At 50.4% G+C, this 14,248-nt stretch overlaps 1 protein-coding gene across 1 annotated transcript in view; it reads right to left on the bottom strand.

Moving 5' to 3' along the window:
* CPSF4L (cleavage and polyadenylation specific factor 4-like) overlaps positions 1 to 7,177 on the bottom strand; it is a 10,066-nt gene extending 2,889 nt beyond the window's left edge. The window contains exons 1-3 of the mRNA XM_006872303.1: positions 7,075 to 7,177; positions 6,591 to 6,641; positions 3,732 to 3,884 (exon numbers count right to left, since the gene is read on the bottom strand). Coding sequence (XP_006872365.1) covers positions 3,732 to 3,884; positions 6,591 to 6,641; positions 7,075 to 7,177 — 307 coding nt within the window. The remainder of the gene's footprint in view (positions 1 to 3,731; positions 3,885 to 6,590; positions 6,642 to 7,074) is intronic.
* Between the last annotated feature and the right edge of the window lie 7,071 nt (positions 7,178 to 14,248).

Raw genomic sequence — 14,248 nt, forward strand, 5'->3', positions numbered from 1 at the left:
AGTTAGCAGCTGAATGACGATGTGACCTAGTGTCTTCATGAGAGCCTTCTCCTCATCACTTCCATGGGAGGGACTTCACTTGCAGAGCCCAGAGGAGCAGCTCTGGCAGGTGACAATGCTGAGCGCACCGACTACTTCAGGGTTGGCATCGAAGTGAGAATGGATCCTGCTCAGAGGAACACCTGTAGTCCCCCCCATGAGCCTGTGCTGGACTCTGTCTGTGGGCAGATCAAGACTCTTGCTGAGCTTGTCCCAAAGAAGGGACCAGCCTGTGGACACAGCTTTCCCAGTAGCCATTGTAAGAATCCTCTAGTTTCTGGAAGTTTGACTCCAGGGCTCTAAAGGAGGCATGGGGAAAGACTCAGGCTACATTCTCACCTCATTCAAACAAAATCTAGGGCGATACTCAACTTCATCCTCCTTCAACTTCCATAGCCAGTGCTTTTCAGAGCTTAAAGGGGCTTCCAAAAGTACTTGTATCACCCTGAGTGGTTCTCAAAATGTATAAAAAGAGCTTCTTCCAAGCAAGGTTTCATTGGAAGATGAGTACCACTGCTTCTCAAGAGTTTAAAACTGCCGTTGCCTTCTTCATTTCACAAATGAAGACACCAGTGCTTGGAGAGGATGCCTCCAGCTCTCTCTCATTGCTCATCACCAGTGTACAGCACTTGATGAAGTGCTAACTGTAAGCTCAAGCCTTCTAGTAAATCAAAGGACATCAGCCTCTGGGGCAACGGCCAACATTTGATGAATGGAAATAAATGCTGTGGGAGCTGCATTTCTGCATCAGGATACATGGCTGCATTCCTCTCATGGCCAGCAGATGGCACCAGCTCCCCACCCTCCAGTCCTCTCTCTCCAAGGACGCCCAATACTCCAGCATCAACGCCAAAAACCCTGGACTGCCCTTTTCCACTTTCTTTCTAATAAAGCAATTTACTGCCAACAAGAATGATATACCAATACAAAACAATAATGGCAGTCCGACGGACTACTACAAGAATAAGCAAGTTGCTCACCCAGGAGACATCAAGGCAAGTCCCCTCAGGGCAAACCCCCTTCCAAGACTAAGATTCAATGGGAATACACGAGCAGACATGTGCTCTGATTGGTGACCACGTTGGTCACGGATAAGGAGAAGTGAGGGAAAAACAGCAATGAAGCTGCGAGCTAAGCCCTACAACATTCAACAGATTCCTGTGAACCCAGGTGGAGACCTGGCTGGCCAGCACTGTGGCAAGACCTAGGGACTCTTTGGCCCAGAGTCAGTGACATAGCCACAGCGGACTAGAGTGGAGGGTGAAGCATCCAGCTGATAAGAAGAGCGGGCACATGCACATTCACATTTGCAGATAATACCCACTTGATCTGGCTTCAATGGCTGGATGATCAGAACTCAACTAGAAGAAGAAAGAAGAGGAAAAAAGGGTAATCTGATACAATTTGATGAACTTGACCTACACCTATGGATGTATTAGCTCAAAAGAGGGAACAAATCTTTACAGCAAGGATCATTCCCACCCCCTTGATATATAGGATAGACAAGAATGGGCAACTTGGACACTGGCTACCCAAAATGGGGGAGGGTTACACAGGCAAGAAGTGACTAGCTTACAAGCTTTCAAGAGGGAACCTAGATCCAGAAGGCACAAAGGAAGGTAGAATCTCCACGGAGTAGTATCCTATCTGTCTGAGTGGGGCTGATGAAAGGAGATGGGGATGGCTCTCATGTGGCACAATAGTGAATAATTGTTATCAGGACTGACTGAGGGTTGGAAATTTAAAGGTGGATGTTTTGTAGCAAAACAAGGGGAGTGGTTGACTTTACAGTCCAGGAGCGGAGGTCCCTGGGACCATTAAGGAAGAAGAATAGAATGCGGGACCCTATCCAGAGAAGCAGTGACACCAGAGATGGAGGCAGAGACGATGACGTAGAGAGATGGAGTGGCTGGGGACTCTATACCCAGAGAGGGAGAGGGACTGTGTGCTGACGACCGGGGGCCGGCTTGAGGGGTATACTCTTTGGTTGTTTGATGATGCATGGAGGGGATTGTAACCATGGCAATGAAATGATATACGATAGGATGAATGCAAAGCTAATGTTCTCCCATATAAATGATCACATAATTCACAATAAAACATTTAAAATAATAATGATATACCAGTAATCCCAGATACCATGGGGTAGGCTGACCCCTGCTGACCCACGTGTGTCCAAGCAGAACTGTGCTCCAGATGGTTTTCAGAAGTCAATTGTTAGAAGTAGTTTGCCAGACCTTTCTTCCCAAGCACTTCTGGGTGGACTCGAACCATCAACCTTCCAGTTAGCAGCCAAGCACATTAAATCCTTACAGCATCATGGGATTCCAGTAAGCATGATGTTGACTTCGATATATTGGAAAGCGATCAGTTTGCTTACATGTTGTAATTGTGGGTCTACACTAATCTGAGTGATTTGAAAGCAGAAGGGAACTTGGTCCTGTTCCTTTCCCCATGTCTAGCACAGTCCCCAGTTCCCAGCTGAAAACCAGCCAAGGTTTATTAAAGGGGTAAAGAAGTGACGAGTTTAAACAGTGGCCAAGGTGAGCCTGGTTCCAGATAAATCCTTGTCCTTTCTTTGAAGGAAGACATGCAGACAGTGGGTGAGCTCCCAGGACCCTCACCTCCGAGGAGCAGGCAAGAAATAGAATCTTGACCAGAGAGATGTTCTTGGTAAAGCAGGGGACGTTTTCTTCTCCCCATCTGCTCAGACAGGTTGTGAAGCTGATCTTCCTTAGTGATTATGACTTGGAGGATTTTCCAGTTCTCTCCCGTTGGAGAGAACACAATTTGAAAACCACTGAACGAGTTAATCCTTGAGGTTTCTTCCCAAGCCGAGAAGCACTGAGCTGTAGAACTTCATTGGGAAGAAAAGGATCAGAAAACACGTTCTCAGATCCCATTCTTCCGAGGTGTCTCCGGGTGGACTGGGAGTTCTAGCCTTTCGGTTAACAACCGAGTGCTTCACCAAAGGTACCGCATAAGGCGGATAATGGATGTGGCTTCCCCCAAATGGCCCTTTAGATGGTCCAAGAGGGACTTGATGAGGCTGGGAGTTCTGAAAGGTGGTCACCAGGTGACACAGGACCAAGTGGTTAACCCTAACCAAGAGGTCGGTGGTTTGAACCCACCAACTGCTCCGCAGGAGAACGATGAGGCATCTGCTGCCATAAAGCCTTGGGAACCCTGTGGGGCAGCTCTATCCTCCCCTGTCCTCTATGGTCTCTAGGAGTCTGAAGCGACTCAGTGGCAGTTGGTGCCTTCCAACCTTGTGGTTTGGACTTCATTCACACAGGCTTTTATTTCTGGCAAGTGATACTACTTCTCCACTGAAGGGAGCAATGTTTTCTTCTAAAAGAAGAGTTAAGAAAAGCAAATCATTTGATACAGCAATGGTGCAGATGGTTTGTGGGTTCCACAGGTGGTCTTGGGGTCTGACATTTAGCAACTGCAGCCTGGACCCGGGCCTGACAGAGAGTCCAACTCAGGGTTCATTTCTGGAGCGATTCAGTCCTTGATTCAGCTCCCTCCCCTTCTTCCCCTGTGAGAAACAAGTCTGCCCGAGCCTGGGGTGGATGGGGGGCAGCAATGACAGAGCACAGGGACCCCTTTCCCTGGGGTTTGGAGCAGTGGGTACCTGAGGCTCAGACTCAGCCTTCTTAGGCGCCCCGGCCCCGGGTGAGGGTCCTTACCGAATTTGGTGTAGAAGTAGCACACAGGCATCCTGGCAGTGTCGTACTGATGTAGGAACCTGCACTGGTCGCCCTTTGTGCACAGACCCCGTAGCCAGTGCTTGCACACCACCGTCTTGCCCCCGATGTCGTGCCGGAAGGGGCAGCGTTTACCTGGAGACCCCAGAGCACCCAGCTGGGAGGCCCACTCCCCCTCAGCCCCGGCCAGCTCACCCCTTTCCAGGAATTACTAGGCATGTGGGTATCCCACCTATGTGTCCAATCCCCTCCTTCCCCCAGCTCTCTGGTGACTGTGAGTAGCCATCAAGTCGGTCCCCTACTCAGGGTAACCCCACACACAGTGGCCATGTCTTTGGTCAGACTGCTGTGATTTCTAAGGTCTCCACTGGCTGCTTTTTGGAAGATGATCACCAGGCCTTTCTTCCTGATCTTAGTCTAGAAGTTCTGCTGAAATGTGCACTGCATCAGAGAAAACACGCCAGCCCCCCACTGACAGATGGGTGGTGGTTGGACCAGAAATGGAACCTGGGTCCCCACAGGGAAGATGGTAATGCAGCCACTGATCCACCAGTGGGGGTGGTTGTTGTGAAGTTCTGACTCATAGTGACCCTGGAGAGGGTTTCTGAGCAGTGGCTGATGGTCTTGAACCGCCTACCTTGCAGTTAGCAGTCCAGTGCTTATCCTACAGCATCACACCAAGGCTTCATGCTTCATGGTAGGAGCTAATATTGGGGGCTGAAGGCAGCGTAAAGGCCATGCTGGATCCTTAGACTGCTGTTCCCACCTCCACCCTTCCACCAGCTCTCCTTGCCTGCATGCCCCTCATCAGCAAGTCCCTTCTCTGGTTGCCCAGCTGTTGACCAAGCCTCAGGCCCAGGGCACTGGGCACCATCCCACCTCCAGGCTGGTTCTGTGGCTCTGACTCCAGAGCATCTCTGAATCCTAACACACAGCTCATTCAGGGTCCGCTGACTCTACGCATCCAGAGAAACAAACACTATACTTCACGGTGAGGGGGAGCCAATCTTATAACGATTCAAGGGCACATTACATTTAATTCTATATCATCTGTATTGAACTGGCATTGTCACCAGCAGGAAGGGCATCCAAACGCCTACATTTCTAAGCTGGCCTGGCCTGGTGGTGCCCAACTCTCTCTGCTAGAACCTGAGGAGTTAAAAGGATGCTCTATTTGAATGCCCTGAGCCCTGCCCTTGGCCATTGACAGAAACCCTGGTGATGCAGTGGTTAAGTGCTCATCTGACAACCAAATGGTTGATGGTAGAAACCCTCCTGGAATTCTGTGGGAGGAAGATGTCACATTGGGCTTCAGTAAAAAACAACCTGTTTTTTAGTTAATTCCAACACATAGTGGGCTCTCTAGGATGGAGTTCTACCACCTGTGTGTCAGGCTGTTGTACTGTGGTGGGGTGCATGTGGCTGTGAGGCTGGAAGCTATACCTCCGGTATTTTAAATACAGCAGGGTCACCCATGGTGGTCAGGTTTCAGCAGAACTTCCAGAGTAAAACAGACTAGGACTATAAAACGGACTGAGAATATTGAAAGTTCCATGGAGTGCCAGAAGAACAAACAAATCTGTGTTAGAAGAAATACAGCTAGAATGTTCCTTAGACGTGAGAATGGCGAGACTTCACCTCTCTTACTTTGGACATGTTGTCAAGAGGGACCAGTCTCTGGAGAAGGACAGCATGCTTGGTAAAGTGGAGGGTCCATGAAAAAGAGGAAGACTCCCAATGAGATGGATTGGCTCAGTGCCAGCAACAGTGGGTTTAAGCATTAACAATTCTGAGGATGGTGCAGGATAGGGAGTAGTTCATTCTTTTGTGCTTCAAGCTGCTATGAGTCAAACCAACTTGATGGCACCTAACAACAACAATAAAGTGGAACTCGTGTGGTGCTGTAGGATCAACACTGGACTGTGAACCACAAGGTCAAGCTCTTCAAACCCACCAGCCACTCTTCAGAAATACATGGCTGCTATGAGTTGGAACCGACTAGGCACTTAACAACAACAATGGAGTCCTGGTGTGGCACTATAGAATAATGCACTAGACAGAAAGGTTAGCTTGAACCACAAGGTCAGTGGTTCAAACTCACCAGCCGGTCCTTGGAAACCCTGTAGAAGGTTGCTATGAGTTGGAACTGATTCAAAGGCACTTAACAACAACAAAGCTCAGAAGGCATAAGGTACAGAAAAGAGGGAAAACTAGAAACAGAAAACACAGGAACAAGTGGGAAGAGTGTTATTACATGGTGGGGACTGAAATCAATGCTACACCGTGGGGACTGTAATCAGTGTTACACTGTGGGGACAGTAATCAATGTTACAAAGCAAAATGTGTCTGAATTGTTTAATGGAAAACTGATCTGCTCTGTAAATGTTAACTCAAATCACAATTAAAAAGTTCCTAATACTTACATTTGGTGAGGGAGAGTGGCTTAGAGAGAGGACATTACTTACCAAATTTGGGTTGTGGGGGTGAGGAATGGACCTGGCTCCACAGAGACTTAGAGGTCAGGGATAGAGGGGTTCCCCTCTTGGCCTCTGAAGACACATAGGTCAAGCCCATTAGCCCTTGGGCATCCCCACAAGGCAGAAGAAGGGACTAGCCCTTCCTGGTGGCTCAGACAGTGATGTACCCTCAACACACATTTGTACACACACACTGCTGAGCTATGAAGACACCCACCCACTGGTCCTGTGCCCGCTCCAGGTGCAGACTTGACACTCATAGCAGAGCAGGCCAAGCCCCCACTGAGCCAATGTGTCCAGGAGACCCCTGCACTGACCACCCATGGGGCCCAGGCCCACCCACTGCATCTGTCTGCTCACTCACCTTTCCCACAGACTCCTTTTGAGAAGAAGTTGCACACAGCTGAGCCCGACTCTGAAAAGCGGGGAGGGAGAGGAGAAGCGAGCTTCCCCATGAGCAAGGCAAGGCCCCATGGACCTCCTCAAGGCTAGGGCCATTGACCCCCAAATCTGGGCCAGCCTCCAAGCCTTGAAACCTAACCCCCACTCCTCACCCCTCAAACAGAGAGAAGGAGGAGGACCAAGGCAAGGTCGCCCTGGAGCTGGTCAGCTGGCCTAGCTTCTCTGGATTCACCTTCTCTCTGTACCTTTGTTTTCCCAGTCTGGAAAATGGGCTGCACAGAAACTAGCTCCATTCTCCCAGAGTGCTGAGTCCCTGAGAAGAAAGGGGGTGCACTGGAATTCCCAGACGATGGACACAAGCCCTCCTCCCCAGTCCCCCTTGTGAGAACAGAGCCATAGAGAAGGGGCCACCCCACCAGGGTGGGGGGCTGATTGTGCCCACTCACTGTCCATGCCCTGGAAAGGCAGGAGGCCGATACCCCTCTGGGTCTCCACATCTTCCTCAAAGGCAAACGTGAACTGGTGCAACCCTGCAATGAGTTCCTGCATCTTCCAGTTCCAGCTCAAGCCAAGGAGGCTGGGAAGGCCTGCCAGGTGGACTCTATATAGGCTCCTGGGCGGCCTGAAGGGTCCGGGGCTGATGCTGCCCATCCCCTACCCTCCACCCCAGGAGCCAGTGACCCCTGGGTATTCTCCAGGATTGGGTTTAGGTACAGTCACCTCAGAATCCCCACGCCCCCACACAGTGTCTCCAAGTCCCTCTCCCAGTGCATGCTGGTTTGGGGGGGGCGGGGTATTGCCTATCCCTGAGGGCTGCCAACACACACAACACCTGTGCAGACATTACCAAACCTACACTCATACTTTATACCTGAAGGTACAGCCACAGGTGAGCAAAGCCTGAGAGTTGCACAAATCATGCCCCCAGCAAGGCGGTTTGGAGTCTGCCCAAGCTTAAGAACCAAGTGAGGTGGGGAGGGGGAGTGAAGGTAATGCTGAGAGCCCCAGCTGCCCACTCCCACTGGGACCTCGGGCACCCCTGAGCTGGCCTGAGTGACAAGCCTGACTTGAGCGCTTCAAAGGAGCCAAGAGAAGAGGAAGGATAGGAAGGCTAGGGAGCAGGCCATGAATGAGGCTTTGTTTCCTTCTCTCCAACACAGCTGCCAGGCCGGCCTCCCCGCCTGGATTCCATGGGCCACCCTGAGCCTGAGAAAGTGCTTTGTAAAGGAAATCTCTATGCAAATGTTGTTTTATTATTATTACACAGCCCTGCCCCCTGAGGTCTGGGGACGTTCGGAAAGACTGACACAGGACATTTTAGGACTCCCACCAGACCAAGTTTCCCACTTCCTGGGCTCCGGCCTCGATGGACCTCCCTCCCTCTCCTCATTGGAGCTGATGCCATGAGCCCAAACCACTGCGCCACCCCCTAATGGGGAGAAGTGGGCAGTGCCCAGAAGGCATGCAGCTGGTCCAACAGGACCCAGCCTGTTGCCTGTGCCTCTCCAGGTTTGCTGTTCTTTTGAATTTCAGATCTGAAAAGAAACTGGCTGGTGAGAGAGAGAGACACCTGGAACCCAGGTGGGGCTGGGAGGGGCGGGGAAGAGAACCAGGAGTTTCCAGAAGGTACCAGGAACCAGGACACAGAGGAGGGTCCGTGGAGGGTCTGGGAGGGAGAAGCTTTGATTCCCTGTCTACGGTGTTGGCCTGAAGGGAGTCTTGGTAGCACAGTGTTGGGCTACTAACTGCAAGGTCAGCAATTTGAACCCACCAGCTGCTCCTTGGGAATAACATGAGGCTGTCTGCTCCCGTATGAATTTACAACAGTTCTCTGCCCTACAGCGTCATTATAAGTCAGAATGGACTCGATGGCAGTGGTTATGCATTGAATCCCCAAAGCACGTCCATCTTTCTAGCAAAAACCCGCCAAACCCAGTAGTATCAAGTTGATTCTGACTCAAAGTCAGTGACCCTGTGTGGTACAGAGTTTTCTTGGCTGTTGTTAAGTGCTGTTTAGTCGGTACCAACTGATAGCAACCTTGTGCACGACAGAATGAAACACTGCCCAGTCCTGTGCCAACCTCACAACCATTGTTACTGCTACCACTGTGACAGTCCATCTCATTGGGGGTCTTCCTCTTTCTCGCTGACATTCCACTTTACCAAGCATGATGTCATCTTCCAGGGTCCAAAGTATGAGACGCAAAGTCTGGTCACTCTGGCTTCTAAAGAGCATTTCTTGACTAGGGTTAACCAAAAAGTGGAAGACCCTCAACAAGACGGATTGGCATGGTGACCACAACAATTGGAGCAAGTATAGCAGTGATTGTGAGGATACAGCAGGACCGGGCAGGGTTTCCGACGTGAGTCTGAACCCACTGGAATGCACTACCTAACAGACACAACAATTTTGACAGATTTCCAGTTCTTCCTTTTGCTGCTGACCTTGAGGTGACCAGTTGAACGCACACCCTTTGTACCACCCAGGGGTCTTCCATCTGTCTACACATGGTCCTTCAAGCTCATGGCATCCCTGAAAGGCAGGAAGGCCAGATGAGAAAAGCAAGGCCCAGGAAGGCCAGGAGTGGGTAGGGTGGGGCATGGAGAGAAAGGTGGTAGCAATGAGATCCATAAGCTTTCACTGGGCAGTGTTGTTCTAGGGGCAGAGGATGACCCACCCTCCTCTGGGCTGCTACCCTCAGGAATGGCAGGACCAAGTCAGGGAGACAGACAGCTGACAATACAGCCATGCAACAAGAGTGCTGGGGGACCCCAGGAGGGCTCCTCAGGAGGGTCTGGGATGATGCAGGGAGGGCTCCAGGAGAGATGGTCAGGAGGCAACATGGTAGGTTGAGAGAGTAGTCAAGGGTTCGGTTTGGTGGAAGCATAGGGTCGGGGCAGGGGAATGGAGGGTGACAGGCTGGACTGCTGAGCCGAGACCCGAACCTGGAACCTTTAGATCATGTCCAGGAGATGACTTCTTGTTCTGAAGGCAGCCGAGATCAACACACAGCACCTCAGATGGTGAACTGGGAGGCAAAGACAGGGTCTTCGAGGCTACTTCAAAACCAAACATCAAACCAGGAGTTGCCGAGTGAACCCCAAGCCATGGTGACCCCATGGGTATCAGGGTAGAACTGAGCTCCATGGGGTTTTCAAGGACTGATGTTTCAGAAGTAGATTGCCAGCCCTTTCTTCCGAGGTACCTGAGATTATTAACTGGTTACATCACTCAGGAACTCCAACTGTGGAATTCTGCCTGCGGTGTCTCCTAGCTCTCAGGAGGCCCACAGTGAGTCAAGTGCTGTCAGAGGGGTGAGCAGCAAGGAGACCTCCCCCCCCAGCTGAGACCTCCTCCCCACACCCACTTCCTCTTCTGTCCTCCTCCTCTTCTTGTCCCAGTTGTCTGGGCCTGGCCGGCCTACGTGTGTAGCCAACGTGGTAAGGATCCATTTCCCATTCCCAACAGCTCAGTGTTCCTTTGTCATAAGAATGATGGTACCTTGCATTTATGGTTTTTGCTGATCCAAAATACCTTGCCATTTGGAAATGCAGATCGGAAGACCTCATCCCATTTTACAGATGAGCAAATAGAAGCACAGTGATGTTGAGTGAGTGCCAGGTCTCACAGTTCATGTGTCTCAGAACTGGGCGTGGAATATGGTCTTCCAACTCCCAGGACCTTTTCCTATCCTCTATCTAGCTCTAGCCAAGGGGGCCTGAGTTTATACTCTGGTTTATACTGGTTTCTAGGTCCTGAGGTGAACGGACATTATCTCCCCATGGGACTTGATAACAGAACCCCTGACCTACCTCACACTTCTCATCCAAGGGCTCAGTCCATCCTCACTACAACCTTCTGACTTGTTCTACCCATTCTACAGATAAAGAAACCGAGACCCAAAGATGTGAAGCAACAGCGTAAGTGTAGATAGGCAGAAGATACGAGAATGCAGCTGGCGCCCCAACCTTTGTCACAGACAGAAAGTGACACCCAGGCCAGAGAGGCTCAGGTTGTGCCAGGACTGGGAGCCCAGTGTTTCCAGCTCTACCCGTCTGGACCCATTCCGTCTTTGCCCTGGAACTTATCCTGAGCACTTGTGTTTGTATTTATTAATTCACGGCTGCAAAGAGCACATGCCAATCGCTGCACACACAGTGATGTTAATTTTTTAATCACTATCATTACAAGGATTTCACTGAACTCTAGCTGCAGGATTTCTGAATCATCAGCATGTCCCTGCCTTTTTCTCTTTGTAAATGATTGCTCTGAAAAACAGGCCTGGGACCTCTGGTGGAGGTCACCCTCCCGTCATCTCCCTGGCCTTGGGCAGCAGCCAGAGTGTTTCTGGGACAGAATAGCCACACCCTCCTCCTTTTTATCTCGTGCATTGTCCTTGCTCCCACCTCGGGCACCATGAGTTCATGCGCAGGGTGCAGACTGTGGCTTGGGTTCAAATCCTGACTTTGGCAGTCACTAGTCCCATAATCCTACTAGTCACTGAGTCGCCCACTGAACCCCAGGTAAGGTCGTAAAATGGACTTTCTCCGTGAGGGTGTGAGGAGACATAGAAGTGGGTGTGAATGCCTGGCACAGGGAGGGGTTGATTAGAGAATTCTCCAGGAAGGAAACACCTGTCTACTATTAACCCACTGCTGGCAAGCTGAGTCCAACTCAACGCCACTGATGTGGAACAGAGTAGAATGACTACACAGGGTTGTTGTTTAACTGTAATCTTTACAGAAGCTGATTGCCAGACCTTTACTTCACAGCACTGTACTGCTGGGTGGGTTTATTCTGCCAACATTTCGATTATTAGTTGAGTGAAGAGTAACCCATGTGTGGCATCCAGAGGCTCTGTCTAGGGTTAGCCCTTCCCCCAATAAGGCAGGGGGATGGGTGTGGCTTGATAGCCAAGGACAGAGGTAGCCTGCTCCTGCCGCAAGTCCCTGGAGGATAGACACTGGACTGCAAACTGCAAGGTTGGCTGTTCGAGCCCACCAGCTGCTCCATGGGAGAAAGATGAGGTTTTCTGCTCCTACAAAGATTTACAGCCTCGGAAACCCTATACTGAGTCGGAACTGACTTGATGGCACTTGACAACAACAACTAGGGACACTTAAGGAGCCCTTGGTGGCATAGCGGGCTCTGCATTGGGCTGCTACCCCAAAAGCTTGGCCGATTGAACCCACCAGGTGCTCTGTGGGAAAAGATGAGGCTGTCCGCTCCTGTACAGATTTAGAGTTTTAGGAAGTCCTAGAGGGCAGTTCTACGCCGTCCAAAAGCATCATTTTTCAATTTTAAAGGAATCTCTGAAAAACAGGTGCTAGGCAGAAGAGGTCAAAAGACCCATGTTTCTTGAGGAGCTGTGAGGGTTCTTCTGCTGTGATCCAGGAGGGGTAGATTTTCATGGTGTTGGGAGAGGCAGGAGGTCAGGAGAACTCTGGCCCATAACCCAGGAACAAGAAACCAGTGTCTTCTCCTCTCCACTGCTCTTTGGCCCCCAAGATGCCACTTGGTGTGGCCAGCTGTTGGCCCCACAATAAATAGCTGCTTGAAGTGCAGGACAGGGAGACCCAGGAGTCAGACAGTTCTGTCCTGTCTTCCCAGAAGCCTGGTCTCCGGGAGTCAGTGGTGGTGGTGGTGGTTATGTGCCATGGAGTCGGTTCCGACTCATAGCGACCTTGTACAGGGTTTCCAAGGCTGTAAATCTTTACGGGAGCAGAAAGCCTCATCTTGGTAGTTAGTGGATTCTAGAAATTAAACCCAGGGAAAGGCACCCCAGGAGCTTGGGATGGTGACAGAACCAACAACCCACTCATTCCTGGTCCAGAGTCCCTTCCCACCCTAGTTAAAGCAGTTTAGTTATTTCTACCCATTTTACAGATGGAGAAACCAAGACTCAGAGGGAGTGTTAAGCACCCCTCCAGCCCCCGAATATGTGTCGTGCACTCTAACTCCTATATTTGGGAGTAGGTTGTGTTTGCTATGTTAATGAGGTAGTATTCGTGTAGGGAGTGTGTGGAGCCCACCTCTTTTGAGATCTTAAAGGAGCAGATTACAGATGCAGAGGTGAAGGAAGAGAGATGCCATGTTATACGCAGATGGCACAGAAACAAGGAACCTACCCCAGGAGCTGACACAGACAGAAAGTCTTACCCTAGAGCTGGCGTCCTGAATTTGGACTGCTGGCCTCCTAAGAATAAGGCCGGACATGTTGTTAGGATGGACCAGTTCCTGGAGAAGGACATCAGGCATGGTAAAGTGGGGGGTCAGTGAAAAAGAGGAAGACCCCCCAACACGATGGACTGACACATTAGCAATGGGTTAAGTATAATAACAATTGTGAGGTTGGCACAGGCCCGGACAGTGTTTCATTCTGTCGTGCATGGGGTTGCTATGAGATGGAATAGACTCAATGGCACCTAACAACAAGAACAGTCCCCTAAACTGTAAGAAAATACATTTCTATTTGTTAAAACCAAATCACCTGTGAATTTCTGTTATGGTGGTGATGCTGTGCCGTGGAGTTTCTGAGGCTGTAAATCTTTACAGGAGCAGAAAGCTTCATCTTTCTCCTGTGGAACGACAGGTAGTTTTGAACTGCTGACCTTGAAGTTGGCAGCCTGACTCGTAACCACTATGCCACCAGAGCTCCTTTAAAAAAAACCTATCACAAACAACATAAGAGAGACTGTTGTTGTTATGTGTCGTGGAGTCGGTTCCGACTCATCCCGACCCTGTACAGGGTTTCCAAGGCTGTAAATCTTTACAGGAGCAGAAAGCCTCATCTTCCTCCCACGGAACAGCTGGTAGTTTTGAACTGCTGTCCCTGAGGTTCGCAGCCTGATTCATAACCGCTACGCTACCGGAGCTCCTTGTAAGACAGACTAGAACTGCTGTAAATCTCTGCTGGAACGGACATCGTTCACCCGAAAGGCAGTTGATGGGTTTGAACTGCTAGCTTGCACCTAACCCACAGTGTGCTGTGTGACGGCAGCATTACAGAGTTAAAGCAGCGAGGAAGAGACAGTCTAAGCTTGAATGGGGGTTAGAATCCCAACTCACACTAGTTACTAGGCCTCATTCTTTGTACACATTCTAATTCCCACAAGGTCTTAGTCTTATTTCCCATCTACACACAAGAAAACTCAGGCTCTGAGGCTTAGACGAGTTTCCCAAAGACTGCAGCTCAAGTCTGCATGACCCCAAAGTCAAGCTCCTCCCATCCCACTAAACGGCAGTGTGGGAAAGGCCCCCTGGGCTGCTATAAGGTCTCTGCTTGACCCTAAGGGGAGTCCACTGATGATTGGATAGACATGTGGATTGTATTCTTGTTCCTAGAGTCCAGGAGACAGGATATTTTGGGACTTGGCCTAAAGGGGTGTCCCGGATTCTCCTTTGTTGCCATATTGAGTCTGAGCCATGTCTTCAGGCTGCCCTCCTTCCTATAGGCTCTGTGTCCAGGGATTACTGGGACCATGAGAGGGAGTCTCCAAAACCCCAGCTCCACCCACAGCCACCTACACCCAGGGGAAAAAGGTGTACCATCAGCAAAAAAAGGACTGTTGGCAAAATGAATGGGCAGAGATGGCATGCTGGGGCCAGGAGGCTCTTAG

The sequence above is a fragment of the Chrysochloris asiatica genome, unplaced genomic scaffold, assembly GCF_000296735.1.
Source record: "Chrysochloris asiatica unplaced genomic scaffold, ChrAsi1.0 scaffold00192, whole genome shotgun sequence".
NCBI lineage: Eukaryota > Metazoa > Chordata > Mammalia > Afrosoricida > Chrysochloridae > Chrysochloris > Chrysochloris asiatica.